This window comes from Manis javanica, chromosome 11 (genome assembly GCF_040802235.1).
Source record: "Manis javanica isolate MJ-LG chromosome 11, MJ_LKY, whole genome shotgun sequence".
Classification (NCBI taxonomy): domain Eukaryota; kingdom Metazoa; phylum Chordata; class Mammalia; order Pholidota; family Manidae; genus Manis; species Manis javanica.
The window spans coordinates 31,627,640-31,646,104 of NC_133166.1; the positions used below are offsets into that span (position 1 = coordinate 31,627,640).

An 18,465-nucleotide genomic window follows, 5' to 3' on the forward strand; every position below is an offset into this window, starting at 1 on the left:
AGACCTCCAGAGAGAGCTGAGAATTGAGCTTGGTCCTTGATTGGGAAGAGAAGTAGCCAGGATGCAGAGTAGATTAAGGACAAAAATTGTGGAGGAAAAAACTAAAAAAGATAAAGTCTCATTTTGTGCTGAAGATGTGAATGTGGAATTTAAAATAGAATAGAATAGTTAATATATTGTTAAATTTCAAATGAACTATTTTATTCCCTAAAAGATGTGTCACGAGTCATAGAATAATAAAAATAGGAAAATTAAAGTAGATTCCATAGCAAAATAAACCCAACATTTGACCCTAACCCTCATCCTAGAGTCATATGAATATAATAAAAAAGCTGTTGTGACAGCTAAAAATGTGGATTTTGAATTACTCGGTTCAAATTCAGGCATCACGATTACATAGTTATGTGTCTTTGGGCAAATAAATAAAGTTCCCTAAACGCTAATTTCCCCACTTGCGTAACAGTAATAATACCTACTTTATAGGATTTGAGGGGTGGTAGTTAGGATTAAATGTAATGTGCATATTTAATAATTATCTAATGGGAAATAGTTACTGTTAAAAACTACAGTCACATTATTTATTCCTAATGTTAAAAAAAAAGGTCAAAACTGGACATTGACCAAACAAAAACTCTACTTCAGACCAGTTTTCTAGTCAAACGAATAAAATAGATTCCTATTAAAACCAGAAAGTTTTTTCCTACCCCTGATATACAAACTGATTTTGAAACTCAGATTAGCTGGATATACAAATGAAAGCCAGGTCTAATCGGATTGTCATAACTCATGCTTTCAGCAGAGCTGAATTCCCCTATAGAGGAAGAATCATGTGACAGAACATTCCCTTAGGGTCAGAAAAAACCCTCAAATTCAAATTCTAGCTTTTCCACCTTAGACAACATACTTTGTTTCTTTAAGCTTCTGTTTCCCTGTCAATAAAATGGTAATGACACTCTGTGCAGGGTTTTTGACTAAGCTTAGAACTAGCATAGTGCTTGCATATAATAATACTCAATTGTCACTGCTGCCATTGCTATGAATAAGGGACTTAACCTCTCTTAGGTTTTTCTCATCACAAAAATAGGGGTAATACCTCAAAGGGCATTAAATGAAGTAACAGATATATGGGCAAATGTCAAGTACTGGGTAAATGTTAGCTCCCACCATCTCTCCTGAATTTATAAGCAAGGGGTATGAGAAAAATGATTTGTAATTCTGAATACAGTGCTGTTACTGTTAATTTAGTTAACAAATTTTAAAAATGAAATTTGAAGAAGCCTTATGACTGAGGCTGTTAGAGTTGTTGGGGTTCCCTTAGTTGATTTCTGAATCTTTGTTGTTCAGGATTATAGTAAAGTCCAGCACTTGGCTCTGCATGCATTCCATAACACAGAGGTGGAGGCTATGCAAGCAGAAAGTTGCTATCAGCTCGCTAGGTCATTCCATGTTCAGGTAAGATAATTGTGTATCTTTTCTAAATATCGAATTCTTTTGTTTTATGGTTTTGCAAGACTTTAAAAACTTTTATATGTTTTGTTGGTCTTGTTTGATCTTCCTTTTTAGGAAGATTATGACCAAGCTTTCCAGTACTACTATCAAGCCACACAGTTTGCCTCATCCTCTTTTGTGCTGCCATTTTTTGGTTTGGGACAAATGTATATTTATCGAGGTGACAAAGAAAATGCATCTCAGTGCTTTGAGAAAGTTTTGAAAGCTTATCCTAATAATTATGAAACTATGAAAATTCTCGGCTCGCTCTATGCTGCCTCAGAAGATCAAGAAAAACGAGATATCGCCAAGGTATGTTTTTTAAAATCATAGCTCTTTTCTGTTAGTTATCCTTAGACTCTTATTCCTCCTTATTGCTAGTGGAAATGTGATGGAAACAGTTTTGTCAGCTGAGCTTGTTCCAGTTGAAATAAAAACAGTTGAATTATTAAGCAAGGTAGAGTAGCCACCACTCTTTACTTTGACAGCCGGGAGTTGGAATACTTTAGTTGATAATCTGTTTGATCCCAGGGTCATTTGAAGAAGGTCACAGAACAGTATCCTGATGATGTTGAAGCTTGGATTGAATTGGCACAAATCTTAGAACAGACTGATATACAGGTATTTTAGCAATGTTTTTCATCTCCTACCTAATGCTTGGTGTAGTCTTTCTTTCATTTTTACATATACACCTTATTCTGTCCACCATGAAAATACAGGGTGCCCTTTCAGCCTATGGAACAGCAACACGGATCCTTCAGGAGAAAGTCCAGGCCGATGTCCCCCCAGAGATTCTGAATAATGTGGGTGCCCTCCACTTTAGACTTGGAAATTTAGGAGAGGCAAAGGTAGGAAAATAGAAATACTTCCTTTTTTTAATACTGTCAAGTTGAATGCACACTTTTTTAGATGTAGCACCTAAGTCTTTTAACAATGTAATTTTCTTTCTCATAGAAATATTTTTTGGCGTCATTGGATCGTGCAAAGGCAGAAGCTGAGCATGATGAACATTATTATAATGCCATTTCTGTTACAACATCATACAATTTAGCCAGACTGTATGAGGCAATGTGTGAATTCCATGAAGCAGAAAAAATATATAAAGACATCTTACGGGAACATCCTAATTATGTTGACTGTAAGAATTTTAAACTTTTTTGTGTTTGTATATTAAAATTCCTATAGCAGAAAAAATTTAGCCTGAAAAAAATATCTTTGTTAGAGCCAATAGTAAAAACTTTAGAAGGTTATAATATCCCCTTCTCTTCAAGGCAAATTGTGGCCTTAAAAAAAAAAAAGATGCAGCTTGACTTAAATTTATGCTAGAAACTTATAAACAACTAAAAATCAGTTGGACCATGTGTCTTAGACTTGCTTATCTTTAGTGGGTAAGCTACATTTATTAAATTTTTAACAAGTGCTTGGCATATTTGGTGACGGATTTACCTTTCTGATGGTCCTGCTTTGATTTCATATAAACATTTTATTTGCATTGTTTATAATAGAGCAATGTTTTCCCTTGAAATAATTATTACTAAAAAATGTCCTACCTTGAGTATTTACAACCTAGATGTTATGAAATTCCAAAAGTTTTTAATTAAAAATATACATACTGTACTTCCCTAAAAAGAACCTGAAGCTATGATGTTTTGACCTTGGTTAAATCAGGAGCTATTGATTTGGCTTCTGCCATGCTGTTATGGATACAAAAGTGATTTTAAATAAGTAAGATTTTAGTTGAATGCTAGACTAAATTTGAATTGATTTGATAGGCAGTAGTAAGCCATTACTGGTTTCTTGAGGAGAGTGACATTTACTGGAGAAAATAACAACTTATATTTGTGTTCATTTAAAGGGAAGAACCACAGTTAGAGACCAGGTTTTCAAACCGGTAATCCGTAGTAGTCCATGTTTTCACTGTTTTGCCAGAATAAGCAGTTTTTTAAGAAAAAGAAGCTGACAGAACTATACTTGAGAGAGAAATTGGAAACAGACAGCTCCAAGCTTTTAAAATAACAGCTTGAGTTAAGGACTTTGACCAGAATGCTAGCATTGGGAATGAAGTGGAAGAGATAAAACTGAGGTTTCAAACAATAAGACTTGAAGGTGACAGAGTTGCTCTTTAACTTGTTAGATTATTAGTTATATTGTTTGATATTCTTTCACCTGAGGGGACTTTCTGTTCATTGTATGAATGTGTTAATAAAAAACAATTGTTTTGAATGTATGACTTTAAAATTATGATTCTTTATTATAGCTAATATTTTAAAGATAAAAGCTTTAAATGTATATTTTCAGGCTATCTGCGGCTAGGAGCCATGGCTAGAGATAAAGGAAACTTTTATGAGGCTTCTGATTGGTTCAAGGAAGCTCTTCAGATTAATCAGGTTGGTAATATTAACTTTTATGTTTGAAAAATAGTTATTTAACTTTGTTCCCCCAGTAAATCAGTTTTTCCTTTTAATGGCAATCACATTTCTAATATCTTGGCATCTCCCATTTACTTGTTAAAGATACTAACAAGTATAGCTCAGAGATAGTGCATTTTCTGTTATAGACAGCCATGATAAAGCAAGCATCACAATAAAGCAAGTCAGATTAATTCTTGTTTCCTAGTGCATACAAAAGTTATGTTTACACAGTACAGTAGTTTATTAAGTGTGCAATTGCATTACATCTACAAAAACATTTAAAAATACTTTTATTTCCAAAAAATGCTAACCATCATCTGAGCTTTCAGTGAGCCATAATCTTTTTGCTGGTGGAGGGTCTTGCCTCAGTGTTAAGGGCTGCTGACTGATCAGGGTGCTGGTTGCTGAAGGCTGGGCTGACTGTGGCAATTTCTTGAAATGAAAATGAAGTTTGCTCCTTCAACTGAATCTTCCTTTTGCAGAAAATTCTCTGCAGCCTACAATGCTGTTTGATAGCATTTTACCCATGGTAGAACTTCTTTCAAAATTGGAGTCAATCCTCCCAAACAATGCTCCTGTTTTATCAACTAAGTTCATGTAGTTTTCTAAATTCTTTACTGTCATTTCAACAATCTTCACAGCATCATCACCAAAACTTGTTGAAGGAGTAGATTTCATCTCAAAAAATCATTTTCTTTGCTTATATATAAGAAGCAACACCTCACCCATTCAAGTATTGTCATGGGATTGAAGCAATTCAGCCACATCTTCAGACTTCACTTTAAACTCTAGTTCTCTCGCTGTTTCCACTGCAATTGCAGTTGTTTCCTCCACTAAAGTCATGAACCCCTCAAAGTCATCCATGAGGGTTGGAATAAACCTCTTCCAAACTCCTGTTAATGTCGATATTTTGACCGCTTCCCATGAATCATGAATGTTCTTACTGGCCTCTAGAATGCTAAATCCTTTTCAGAAGGTTTTCAGTTGACTCTGCTCACATCCATCAGAGGTATCACTATCTATGGCAGCTATAGCCTTACAAAATGTTTTTCTTAAATAATAAGACTTGAAGTTGAAATTATTCCTTAATTCATGGGCTGCAGAATGGATGTTGTGTTAGCAGGCATGAAAACAACATTCATCTCACTGTCCATCTCCATCAGCACTCTTGGGTGACCAGATGCATTGTCAATGAGCAGTCATATTTTGAAAGAGATCTTTTTTTCTGAGCAGTAGGTCTCAACAGAGGGCTTTAAATATTTAATGAACGATGACAGATGTGAGTCATCCAGACTTTGTTGTTCCATTTATAGAACGCAAGCAGAGTAGATTTAGCATAATTCTTAAGGACTTTAGGAATGGTAAATGAGCATCTTCAACTCAAGGTAGCCAGTTGCATGAGCCCCTAATAAGAGTCAGCATGTCCCTTGAAGCTTTGAAGCCAAGCACTGACTTTTCTCCAGCTATGAAAGTCCTAGATGGCATCTCTACCAATATAAGGCTGTTTCATCTACATTGAGAATCTGTTATTAAGTGTAACCACCTTCATTCATGATCTTAGCTAGATCTGGATAACCTGCTGCAGCTTCTACATCAGTACTTGCTGCTTCACCTTGCACTTTGATGTTATATAGGTGGTTCTTTCCTTAGGCCTCATGAACCAGCCTCTGCTAGCTTCAGACTAGCTAGCTTCTACAGCTTCCTTATCTCACTCAGCCTTCATAGAATTAATGACAGGCCTTTGTTCTGGATTAGGCTTTGGCTTAAGGGAATGTCATGGTTGGTTTGATCTTCTGTCCAGACCACTGAAATTTCCTCCACATCAGCAATAAGGCTGCTTCACTTTCTTATCAATCATGTATTCACTGGAGTAGCATTTCCTTTAGAACTTTTCCTTTGCATTTATAACTCACCTGTTTCAGTTAGCCTGTCTAACTTAGCTTTCAGTGTGTTTCAGCTTTCCACATGTCTTAAGCTTAGTCATTTTTTAGCTTTTGATTTAAAGTGAGAAATGCAACTGTTCCTTTCTTTTGAACAGTTAGAGGCCATTGTAGGGTTATTAATTGACCTAATTTCAGTGTTGTGTCTCAGGGAATAAGGAGGCCTGAGGAGAGAGAGCGAGATGGGGAAACTCCTGGTTGGCAGAGTAGTCAGAACACATGCAACATTTATCAGTTAAGTTTACCATCTTATATAGGCATGGTTCATGGCACCCAAAAATAACTACAATGGTAATCAACTGTTCATCAGCTGAACATCACTGATCACAGATCACCATAACAAATATAATAATACTAAAAACGTTTATAATATCACAAGAATTTCCAAAATGTGACAGAGACATGAAGTGAGTAAATCCTGTTGGAGAAATGGTGCCTATAGACTTGCTCGACACAGGGTTGTCACAATCTCCAATTGGTAAAGACACAGTATCTGCAAAGGACAGTAAGGCAAAGTACAACAAAATGAGGTGTGTCAGTACAGGAGTCATCTACAGTTTTTGATGATGACCCACTATAAGAAATAGATCTCCCATCATAGCCTCATATACACGTGTGTGTGTGAACAACTGAAAGTTTTGCAAATCGTTATGTACTCTTTGCCATGTACAGTACACTGATATTTTTACCACATTGTATTTCATTGCATCACTTATGCTGATAACTACACAGTAAATTGATTTTACAATTCACTGATCTCTTTAAGCTGTCAGTTTGAAAAATGCCATTGTAAATGTAGCTTGTAGACCTCTTCAGTAATCAGTTACTGTGGAAAGATGATTGATCTCTCTGAATCCAAATTGCAGATTTGCTTCTTTTTATATATGTGTTTCAGGACCATCCAGATGCTTGGTCTTTGATTGGTAATCTTCATTTGGCGAAACAAGAGTGGGGCCCAGGCCAGAAGAAATTTGAGAGGATATTAAAACAACCAGCTACACAGAGTGACACTTACTCTATGCTAGCCCTTGGCAATGTCTGGCTCCAAACTTTGCATCAGCCCACTCGAGATCGAGAAAAGGTAATTTCTTTTTGTCTCTTTAGAACAAAAGTGATAGTTGTTTGATTCTAGTTTGAATTAAAAAAAAATGTTTGTTTCTTTTTATAGGAAAAGCGTCATCAAGATCGTGCCCTCGCCATCTACAAACAAGTACTCAGAAATGATGCGAAGAATCTGTATGCTGCTAATGGCATAGGTGATTATAAGATTTGCATATCCATAATGATTTGTGAAATGAATGCTTTTGGAGGAATGTTTAAAGATCAGAATTTCTCCCTAGATGTTAGATGTACTAAAGGTTTTATGAACTATTTTAAAACAGGACTTTCAGTTGTTTTTCTGGCTTCAATGAGAAAATTATTAAATGTGAGGCCTTTTCATAATTTTAGGAGCTGTTTTGGCCCACAAAGGATATTTCCGTGAAGCTCGTGATGTATTTGCCCAAGTAAGAGAAGCAACAGCAGATATCAGTGATGTGTGGTTGAACCTAGCACATATCTATGTGGAACAAAAGCAATATATCAGTGCTGTTCAGATGGTAATGTCTTACCTTGCAAGATATTTTAGTATCATGTTCATTGTTAAGCACATATTTTCTTAATTATATAGCCCTGCTATGAGGCTGCATGCTACCTCTTGTTATACTGTGTCTCTTTGAACATTTATAATTATATAATATTAAGGCCAGTCTTTGATGTCCAGACAGAGATGTACATCCTGGTTCTGCCACTCGTTGCATGCCTTAGGCAAAGGGTATCCTCTCTGGTCCAGTTTCTCTGTCTGTAAAATATAGATAGTTAATCTCATAGAATTTTGTGAGGATCTAGTATTAAAAATACTTGGCAGCATACTTGGCATTGACACACCTGCCAGATCAGTAAGTACCCAGAAGATTGTAGTACTTAATATTCATTTGCTTATTTTACCCTTTAATTTCTCAGAAAGGAGAACTGAGTTTCAGAAAGGCTAAATGACATTTTAAAAAGAGAAAAAAGCTCTGTGGGGGAAAGTTTTCATGACTATAGGATTTTGTTATACTTTTTCTATTTGTTGAGTGCTTGAACTTGAAATAAGAGTTATACTCAGCGTCTATAGTATATTAAAAAGTAAAAAGGCTCTAAGGCTCTATGGGAAATACTATGGTCAGAAAAAACCAACTCCTTACCAAAAGGAGAAGACAAGAGCAGTCCAGGCTCTGGGAAGTGGTTCATTTTTTTTCTAAGAAAGGTGGTTATTATTGAGTTCAGAATATTGGAAAGGCATTAGTCAAAGGACTTGAAGAGCCCAAATTGTATATGGTAGTCTCAGAGGCCATATTTTTGGAGGTCAGCCTTCCTGATCTGCAGAATAATAGTGTTGCCTTTTAAAAATACTTTTTAAATACCTTTTTACTTTTTAATATACTATAGATGCTGAGTATGACTCTTATTTCAAGTTCAAGCACTCAAATAGAAAAAGTATAACAAATTAATAACTAGTGTATTCAGGGGAAGCTTTCTAGCCATCTTCCATGAAAAAGCTCTTTCCTATGACAAGATATGTTCCGTGGTAAAAAAGTGACATGTTCATGGAAAAATTAATACCCGTGTTGCTATACTGGTTTTACCAAGAAGTTAAATAAAACTGCAATTTCTCATGCTCATTGTCAGTAGGTTCCACCAATCCTAAAGGAAGGTGGCAGAGAGCATAACCCATAGAAGCTAAGTGTATGACTTCTAGTAAATCGTTAATAAGCTGATTCTAGATAGTATTACTAAAGATGAAAAGGGCCTTCCAGTCTTCCAGTCTGTTTCTCCTTTTAGTGTTGGTCCAGTTTTCAAATGTAACAATTATTTTGAGTCTCTACTTTTTCTTATGATTAGATTTCTATGTTGTGAAAATGTAACCTGGTGAATGTCAAAAGTCACTCAGTTATTCTTTGAAATTAACCATTGAAAGGGTGAAATACCTTTTCATTGAGCTTTCAAATCACTTGAAAATTTGTTACAAAATGACAATGTAATTTAATCCTGTTGTATCTTAATTAACTTTTTGTTGTATTATAGTATGAAAACTGCCTCAGAAAGTTCTATAAGCACCAGAACACTGAAGTTCTGCTGTATTTGGCTCGGGCCCTCTTCAAGTGTGGCAAGTTACAGGAATGCAAACAGACTTTGCTGAAGGTAAAAAGAACTTGTTATTATTCTCATCCAGTTCTGTGCTGCATTGTATTATTTTAAATTCTGTTTTGTGCATGTTCATATACCTAACCCTCTATTTGACTAAAGTCCTTCCTATATTATTAGAATATATGAAAGATTTGCCTTTTTTTTTATAGGCTAGACATGTGGCACCCAGTGATACAGTTCTTATGTTTAATGTGGCCTTGGTCCTGCAAAGATTAGCTACCTCTGTCCTGAAAGATGAAAAGAGTAATCTGAAGGAAGTACTTAATGCTGTGAAAGAACTGGAGCTTGCACACAGGTAAAGACTTTGTAGAAACAACCTCTGAAGTGCTTTGTTTCCTTAAACCCATGTCTCAAAAGGTGCTGAAAATCACTTCCCTCAAAAGGGAATTCATTTTCTATCAGAATCAATCCCTCTATTTTTAAGCCAAAGCAGACAGCTGCCACCAGGTGGCACCAGACCGTACTTAGGAGCCTGTCCCATAAACTGACCCCTAGGACTGGCTGGCTAGCTTTGCAAGCTTGCCCTAAATTTTTCATTAATTTGACAATAATACAACTCAGCATCTTACCTACTTGAAATTTTGGACTCTACTTACGTTGGTTTTACTTGGTATCCAAGTGTGTCTTTTTATTGACTTACATTGAGCTATGTATGATTAAGGCCTTTCCTCTTAAGTAGGTTTTTTCAACTCAGCTCAATGTGGAACTTTATAGTATTTATACTTAGTAATTAGTGTGTGGTAAAAGTAGGTTTTTTCAACTCAGCTCAATGTGGAACTTTATAGTATTTACTTGGTAATTAGTGTGTGGTAAAATTAAAACCTGATACCTCTTCAGGTTCTGTCCAACCTTATTTGAATTCTTGTTTAAGCTTTCTTGCTTTGCCCATAGAGTGTAAGTGCCTTCATGGTCTATGCCTCTTAACCTCCATGCTGACATAGTTAGTCCGTTTAGTGTTTAGTACTAATTAAAATACTAATTGCTTGAACTGATTTTTAGTTATTTGTGAATTTACTGATAACATTAAATATAACTGCATACCTTAATGAGCTTCTCTTTTAGTCAATGTATTTAGTAGTATATTGATGAGATTCTTTTTTTTAAAAGAGTTGCATATATAATTTTCCTATTGAGATGATAGCTCTTTGAGTATTAAATACATTCATGCAAGTCAATCAGTATGTAAGCCTTTTCTCAGACTATTTTTGTAGAACAGATTAAAATCTAAAGGGCCTATTTCATTAGAATTTTTTTGTCAAGTAAGGTATTTTATTTTTCCATTCTATTTAGATACTTCAGTTACTTGAGTAAAGTGGGAGATAAAATGAGATTCGATTTGGCCCTTGCTGCTACAGAAGCCAGGTAATGTTAACTACTTTAGAAGGTGACTTTGGGTATGTCGGTGATATCCATGTGGGCTGGGAGAGTGATGCAGTAGTGAACAGGTTACTGGCCTTCCTGGGATCAGTCTTTCACACTCCTCTCTGGGACTCTTAGCCTGGACCAAGACTTTTTCCTAAGGATTCTTTCAGGAAATATGGCAGAACTGATTTAGTGCAAGTGCTTAAGTCAGCTAGGAAAATTCTTTTCTATCTATTTCACTAACATCAGCTATGTCACCAGAATCAAAATATGATTCCTGACTCTTTGAGTCATGTGTAAAGATAATATTGGAAATCTTTTCAGCTGTGCTTTGGGAAAACTTTTATGCTTTGGAAACTTAATGCAGTTGACAATATTGGCTTATGAGAAACTAAGTTAATTTTACTGATTAAGTCTTCTCATAAATATCAGCTAACGGTCCTGCTTCAGACTTTTTAATTTATGTAAGGAAAACAGATGCTTTGAGTTTTTGAACAAAAATATATACCAGCTGCATGCATATTTCTCTAAATCTGAACTGTCCTAGACAATGCTCTGACTTGCTGAGCCAGGCCCAGTACCATGTGGCCCGGGCACGCAAACAGGATGAAGAAGAGAGGGAGCTGCGGGCCAAACAAGAGCAAGAAAAAGAACTGCTAAGGCAGAAACTTCTCAAAGAACAGGTATTGTGTGTTTAATTATACTACGATTAGAAAATTGTGTGCCTTTATATACTTTGTATGTTAAAAAATTCCCTTCTGATGGTAGCTATGATTTTTTTCATCCTAAGAACATTCTGGTGAAGTTTTTTCCTATGCTTTTTACCTCATAGGAAGAAAAACGTCTCCGAGAAAAGGAAGAGCAAAAGAAACTTCTGGAACAGCGGGCCCAGTATGTAGAGAAGACCAAAAATATCCTTATGTTTACTGGAGAGTCTGAAGCAGCAAAAGAAAAGAAGAGAGGTGGTGGTGGTGGACGGGTAAGATACGGCTCCTACTAACTCTGATGGCACCAGTCTGTCTTGACTTTCAGAAATGGAGATAATTGGCTATATTCACTCAGTACTTAGTCCTTAGATTTGACTTCCTCCTTTGTTAAGAGACAGTCTTCCAACAGAGAGCTTTAAATGGTATCCAGTGTTTAAAAATGCATTCCAATGTTAGCTCAGTACATTTTACCTTGCAGTTACCTAAGTAGTTGCTGATTTTTGCCACTTGAGACATTCATCCTAATTAGAAGTCTTTAAAATATGGGCCTTACCAAACATTTCTCTGTGACTTGGTAAAACATCCTTTGTTTGCCAGATAATAGGATAAGGCCTCTCTCTAGACCATAGCATTCCAGCCACACTTCCCCAGGCAGGAAAGAACTGACTGTCACCTGTTTGAATTTCAGCGTTCTAAGAAGGGAGGGGAGTTTGATGAGTTTGTCAATGACGACACCGATGATGACCTGCCTATATCCAAAAAGAAGAAGAGAAGGAAGGGTAGTGGAAGTGAACAGGAAGGTGAAGAAGAGGAGAGTGGTGAAAGAAAGAAGAAGAAGAGGAGAAGGTATTATCATTAATGTGTTTTAAATAACCTTATAAAGGTGGCAGAAGACCTTTTGCCTTCTGAATCTTTCTTACATTTAGAATTTGAGAATACCTGATAATCACTTGATCTTCCGAGACAATGAAGCCTTTTGGTTCCCCACTTCCTGTTTTAATCCTAAAATAGACTCCAGTACAAAATCCCAAGTACTTGGAATCCCCACATACCTCCCCAGCTTGCCTTCTGAGAGCTATACATTAGTCATAACTGCCTTTCTTATGTCTTTTTTGTAATATTAATTGGAAAATGTATGCAATTTAGAATGAGAAAGCCTGGTGCATCCCCACTAACTGTCCATGTGCAGTGTTAGAAAGTTTACCAAGCCTCAGTGTCCCCTCTGTGAAATGGTAATTGTGATGCCCCCCTCATGGTTTTCCTGGACATATAAAATGTTAATTAGTGCTAAAGAAGGGTGTTCTTATCTTCCCAGTGCCATCGGCTATTAAGATATGTGGTGCCAGGCCCATCCCTCACCTGGAGGTACCCCTAAGCTGTCCCTTTCCTCTCTCGTGGTGCTTCCTTGTCCAAGAACCGCTGATTGGCTACCTTACCTAGACTTGTTCTTCCCTTCCCATGGCTGATTATATTTGGGAAAGAACCTGATGAATTCATTTAAATACAGACCTGTGGAGCTGAAGCTGTGCTGAGGCATGAGCAAGCCTAGAGTGAGCACTTGGGAAGGAAGAAGGAGGAGAAAGATACTGAGGTCTGGAGTCTGGTCTTGCCTCACATCCTTTATCATTCTACCAAGTGGAAGATTCAAGCTTATCTTAGATTAATAAGGGGCTCAACAGTGAATAAATTAGTTGGCAGATGTGGCACAAATACATGCTTTTTACAGACTACCGAGCCATCTGCAACAAGGGTAAGTTACGGCATCTGCCGTTGAGGAGTGCCCGCTGTGGTCGAGGACAGCACTCAGAGTAGTGTGTTCAGAATGGACAATGTTTTGATGCAAAGTAGTCTTCAACTTTATAGGCATGAGTGAATCCTGACAAACTTTCTCTTGGTGTTCACTACCTAAGACCTCCAAAGGGAGAAGAAGGATCTGACGATGATGAAACAGAAAATGGCCCCAGACTGAAAAAGCGCCGTCCATCAAGAGCAGAGAAGAAGAAGGCTGTAAGTTTATACACAGTACTGGGTTTTCTATCCCCTGTAGACATAGGGTTGCAGGACATTAGCATGCTTTCTCTCCCTGCAATTTCTTCAAGCACAGATGCTTGTTTATTGGTTGCTGTTTGATTGTATCACTACAGTACAAACCCAGTTTAACAAGATGTCCTAATGTGAGAGTCTTGACTGATCTGTTATTTTTCTTCTTTCTTTAGTCCAAGCCAGAGCGTCTGCCTCCTTCAATGAAGGGAAAAATAAAATCCAAAGCCATAATATCATCCAGTGATGATTCTTCAGATGAGGATAAACTTAAAATTGCTGATGAAGGGTAGGAATTTTTCCCTTGGTATATCTTTTGAGGAAAGGTAACTGAGAGCTGTTGCTGTGCCATGGCTTTACTCAGCTTCTTAGAACTGTAAAGCTGGAAGAAACCTTGGCATATCTTACTCTAACCCTTTCATTTTGTCCTACTGTGTGCTGGTCCCTCAGAAAAGAAAACCTGTTCTGAAATCTCATTTTTTCGTGGATATTAGCTGCAATTTCCCAGGTGACATCCTCCTAAACACAGTATATCATTCTGCTACACTACTACCGACTGGCTGGGAGCAGTGTGATGAGTGGGTTGCCTGATCCTGGCCACATGGAGATAGGGACTTTCTTGACCTTCCCCTCCCTCCAGCTTGAGGTGCCCCCTTACCAATTTGGATTCCTAGACTAGGATTCCTGATCTATACCACACCGTGTTCTTCTTAGGCTGTTTCATTCACTCATTCAACAGACTTTGGAACATCTATTCTGTGAGAGAGTGTGCTATGTGTTGGGATACAGAAGATAGGCATAGACCATGCCCCTGGGGATGTTATGCTTCATAGGTAGTGGAGAATAATGGATAAACATTATAGTGGCATAAGTGTTATCACTAAGTTTTTCCTTTATTGCTGTCCAGGAACCACACCTAATCTGGAGTTGGAATGGTAGGGGATGTCAGAAATGTTTCTATTAAAAAATAATAGGCTTTTTGAGTTGAGTCTTAGAATAGACTCCTGGCTGATTAGAGGAGAGGCAGAGGTGAGAGGTTAGCGTGTTGAGGGGGCTAAGGGTGCTGGGGAAGCTGACCTTGGAGGGTAGATGTCTGTAGGGAACCATAAGTAAAGACTTGCAGTCCGCTTTTCCCTGAAGACATTGGCTGATACAAATTCGGACTCCTTCTCCCAAGAGTACTGCTTGCTCTTGCCCATGGCCTTGCCCTGGGCCATTGGCTAGAGCCATGCTTGAGCAGAGCAATGAAACATATGGTTTAGGCAGAAAGTTCAATGTGAGAGGCTGAGCTGCTGCCAACCTACACCTGAGGTCAAGGCCAAGTTGATTAAGTTGATTTGAGCCACTTGCCTCAGTTAAACTTTGTCCTGACCATCATGACACATTTGTTTATTCGGCCAAGTAGATGGAGCGCACAGGGCCCTGGGGGCCTGCTGGCCTTTGGTATATATAAAGGATCAACATACAGTGTCTTCTTCTAGTCACTCTGCAGGTTCAACTCTCAGTGACCTGAGTTCCATAATGTGTGTCGAGGTTTCTTCTTTCAGATGTGGGCACAAGGAGCCTTTCTTCAGTCTGCAAAGATGTTTTTATTTCTGCAGGGAGGTGAATATATTTCACCTCCTTCACCCTTAGTAGACTGAACCCCATAGGATTTAATATTCCTTTCTTCTAATATTGCCATGTAAATTCAAACTGAGGAATATGCCAGCAGAGAAGTGTTTCCTCTTCTCCAAAAGTCTGGGGGTGGTGAGCAGCTGCCACGGTGGTAAAGGGAATGTTTGCTCCAGAGCCTCCAGGAAGCCAAAATTCCCTGGTGCCACCACCATTCCGAGCATAAGCATAATCCCCTTACCTTTAACATAGCAACTGATAAGTAGGGGGAACTCGAGCACAAGTAAACAAGCAGCAGAACCCTTTAGCCCCAGCTTCCCGTCTTGGGTAAGTCTAGTCACAGTGGAGGGCCCTAGTGCTGTGGCACTAGGATAGGAATGGTGACTTTGCTCTTCAGGTATCCTGATAGCACAGACGGTAATCGGACAGGGAAGTGTCTCACTCATTCACCCTGGGAGAGGGTTAATTTTTCAACATCTGTATAGCCAGGTGAGATCCTGGGTTTCACCTCTGCTGCTATGAACTTGTGTATAAAGATAAGCAAATGCAAACCTTTCTTTTCATAATTTTAGACATGACGTTGAGAAATATTTCATTCTGATGAAAGATACCTGATAGAACCCAGTGAAAGTCATCCTTCACTGTTATATAGTGTTGTCTGCTCACTAAAGTGCCTCATTCTTTTTTCCATTTTTTATCCTTTATTGTGAAATAATCACATTTACATAAAGTACACAAAACAAATGTCACAAAATGAACACCTCTGTGAACACCATCCAGATAAAAACAATAGAACATTAAATGCCCTTATTTTTCAAAAGCCCATTCTCTGCTTGTGAGGGCGCCCACAGGCCGGAGCCTGGGAGTCTAACCAGCGCTTGTCTTTGGCAGACACCCCCGCAACAGCAACAGCGACACAGACGAGGGGGAACCGCGGAACCAGCGCACCTCTTCCGAGAGTGATTCCGATGAGAACCAGCACAGGTCCGGCAGCGAGGCTGGCAGCCCCCGCAGGCCCCGAAGACAGCGGTCCGATGAGGATTCAGACAGTGACCAGCCAGCCGGAAAGAGGCGGCCCTCGGGCTCCGAACCGTCTGACAACGAGTCTGTGCGGTCCGGGAGAAGCCACTCGGGAGGCTCGGAGGTGGACTCCCGCCCAGCCTCTCCAAGTGCCGAGTCAGATCGCGATTCAGAGAGAGCATCTGATAACGAGGGTTCTGGCCGAGGCTCTGGAAATGAATCGGAACCCGAGGGATCCAACAACGAGGCCTCGGATCGAGGCTCAGAACGTGGATCGGATGACAGTGACTAGGGTTTATTTCAGAAATAAGCGTCATCTCTGGAGGAAACTTTTTTAATATATGAAAGCTGTGATAAAAACGTTTGAGTTGTTTAGTCAAACAATTGTGAAATTTTTCCTAAGGCTATTTTTTTTCTATTCATTTGTATATTACTAAGCCCCAAGAGACATTTCCCATGCTAGAGTCCAATATTTGAGTCCTTTGAGCAAATGAAGAATGTGACTATCCATGGCACAGTTCCGCCTGTCATGTGTGAAAACTGCCGGGCAGATGAAGCCAGCTGGTAAATCATTCCTGCAGAGGTTTGACTGAAACTGTAGCAGACATCTCATCATCTTTGTTAAGTGGCTTACTGTTTTGATTTTTATTGCAGTCTTTTACCAAGTGGTGCAAGAAACTTGTTTCATTTTAAATTTAGATCAAGAATATTTTTATTTTCTGGAGGAAGAGGTATCTACTGTATAATTGCACCAAAGTACAAATGAGAGGCAGGTTTTCTTTAATAGTGTGATACTGCAAGCCACGTAGATAAAATCACAAATATATAATTTGTTAGGTTGAGTAAGAGTGGAAAAATGCTTTTCTGTTACTGGAATTCAAAGACCCACCTATGCCACATAATAAACTTCTTTTGCCAACTTTTATGGGTAATTTTGTGTCATTTTTATTTGGTTCAATTTCATATGAAGATTTAATATAAATAAACTATGCAAATATTTGGAAGGACCTGAATTGAGTCAAAGTTTGTTTACTCAAAACCTTTGTCATTTCTTTGGAGATTTGTGGAGTTTTTTTGAAGATACAAAAAAAACTAAAACTAATTTAATTTTTATTTTTAAATATTTAGTGGTTAACAAGAGTAATATTTTTATGTAGCACTAGTTTGTAAAAGAGCTGCAATTAATTTGGTGATGAATTAAATACATTAGATTAGGCATTGAGAATGGTACGACACAATGTCTGTCTGACCTCCAGAATCTAATGGAGAAGATCCCTTCACTGTCCCCATGGTGTGAAAAATGGGATGATGTTTGCACAGGTTGTAGGAGAACAAGGAAGGACCAAGTTGAGGCAAGGTCTCCGGAAGGACAGAGACCCTGGATGACCTGAAGGACTGACCACGTGGAGGGTTAAGGGAGGGGTTGTAAGCGGTGGGGGTTACCGTGCAGCTCTAGGAACTGGACTAAGGGAGGCAAGGTGTATATCCTCCTTTGAAAGGTGAAGGCCTGAGATTGAGAAGTTCACGCAGCTACTAAAGGTGAGGTTCCAACTAGAATCTAGGTCTCCTGTCTCCTTTCTGCCTGCGTTGTCCAGTTTGTTACATATAAACGTGAGGTCCCAGCCCTCTGGAGCACAGCTGGGGGTAGTGCCCAGCTAGGCAGAAGCATCGCAGGTCGGGGGGCGCCCACCAAAGACAGAGAAGAAAAGAAAAAACGATAGCACCCGCCACCGTTACCAACGCAGCGTGAAGATGGCGCCCAAGGGAAGGGGGGAGCCTAGAGTGAAACCCGATGGCACCCGCAGCTGGAGCAGGACCCAGAGAGACAGGAAGATGGCGCCCACCAGCTTCCCCACTGGAGGGTATCCCAGCAGGCCCTGCCCCTCAGTCCGTGCTTGATGATCAGTAAATGAGGTGCCCTCAGGAGTCTGGGCGCTTTTCCGAGGCTGCTGCTTCTCCAGGCCCTGCGGTGAGTGAGTCTACGTGCACGTCCTTTAAGAGACGGTCCTCAGTTCGCCGCAGCCCCTCACATCTTCTCGGGCACGAGCCCTGTTGGTTTTGTAAGCTAGGTGTTTTGGGGGCTCGTCTCTCAGATGCAGGCCTTAAAAGTTGGGGCACTCCAGGGAGGTTACAAACCGTTGCTCCCCGGGGAAGCCCCGGGTTTGGGGCTCCCTCCCCGTTCTGGGCCGCTGCGCAGGGCCTGGGGGACTGGGGGGCGTGTTATGGGGAGGCTGGGTCAGCCTTTCCTACCTGCTTCCATGTGGGTTTTTTTCCTCATTTTTCTGTTGTGAAATAGTCATTCCTCTAGCTCTTCGTTTTTTTTTCCCAGAGGAAATTGTTCCATATGCAGCCGTAGGTTGTGTCAGTGGGAGGAGGGAAGCTCGGGATCCCCCCGAGTGGCCATCTTCAAGCGGAAATCAGCCGGATTCCCCTGAGCAGAGCCGCGTCAGGAGGCAGCGAGGGTCGGCTGCCAAGGGCAGACACTGGGAGCCAGGAATCCTGGAGCAGAATCTCCCTTTGTGACACCTGCAGACCATGCGACCTTGGGCTGGTTGCCTCTCGGTAGGCCACTTTCCTCATCTGAAACAAGCTACTTCTACACTGAACGTTTTGAAAGCCTCGGTTGGATCTATCACAATTAGAGAACGTGATTTA

The 18,465-nt window shown here is 39.4% G+C and overlaps 1 protein-coding gene across 2 annotated transcripts in view; it reads left to right on the forward strand.

Annotated features, from left to right (window-relative positions):
- The window catches only part of CTR9 (CTR9 homolog, Paf1/RNA polymerase II complex component), a 32,137-nt gene extending 15,404 nt beyond the window's left edge, over positions 1-16,733 (forward strand). Inside the window, exons 8-25 of one of the 2 annotated variants that reach the window (XM_073216194.1) lie at positions 1,345-1,452; positions 1,564-1,800; positions 2,020-2,109; positions 2,208-2,336; positions 2,443-2,626; positions 3,787-3,875; positions 6,735-6,920; positions 7,008-7,095; positions 7,289-7,344; positions 8,945-9,061; positions 9,217-9,362; positions 10,358-10,429; positions 10,977-11,112; positions 11,262-11,408; positions 11,825-11,982; positions 13,047-13,143; positions 13,353-13,465; positions 15,682-16,733. In XM_073216194.1, coding sequence (XP_073072295.1) covers positions 1,345-1,452; positions 1,564-1,800; positions 2,020-2,109; positions 2,208-2,336; positions 2,443-2,626; positions 3,787-3,875; positions 6,735-6,920; positions 7,008-7,095; positions 7,289-7,344; positions 8,945-9,061; positions 9,217-9,362; positions 10,358-10,429; positions 10,977-11,112; positions 11,262-11,408; positions 11,825-11,982; positions 13,047-13,143; positions 13,353-13,465; positions 15,682-16,102 — 2,574 coding nt within the window. In that variant the 3' untranslated portion in view covers positions 16,103-16,733. Of the gene's footprint in view, positions 1-1,344; positions 1,453-1,563; positions 1,801-2,019; positions 2,110-2,207; positions 2,337-2,442; positions 2,627-3,786; positions 3,876-6,734; positions 6,921-7,007; positions 7,096-7,288; positions 7,438-8,944; positions 9,062-9,216; positions 9,363-10,357; positions 10,430-10,976; positions 11,113-11,261; positions 11,409-11,824; positions 11,983-13,046; positions 13,144-13,352; positions 13,466-15,681 lie in introns of both variants that reach the window. The other variant, XM_073216193.1, reaches the window with a different exon arrangement.
- Positions 16,734-18,465: the final 1,732 nt, after the last annotated feature.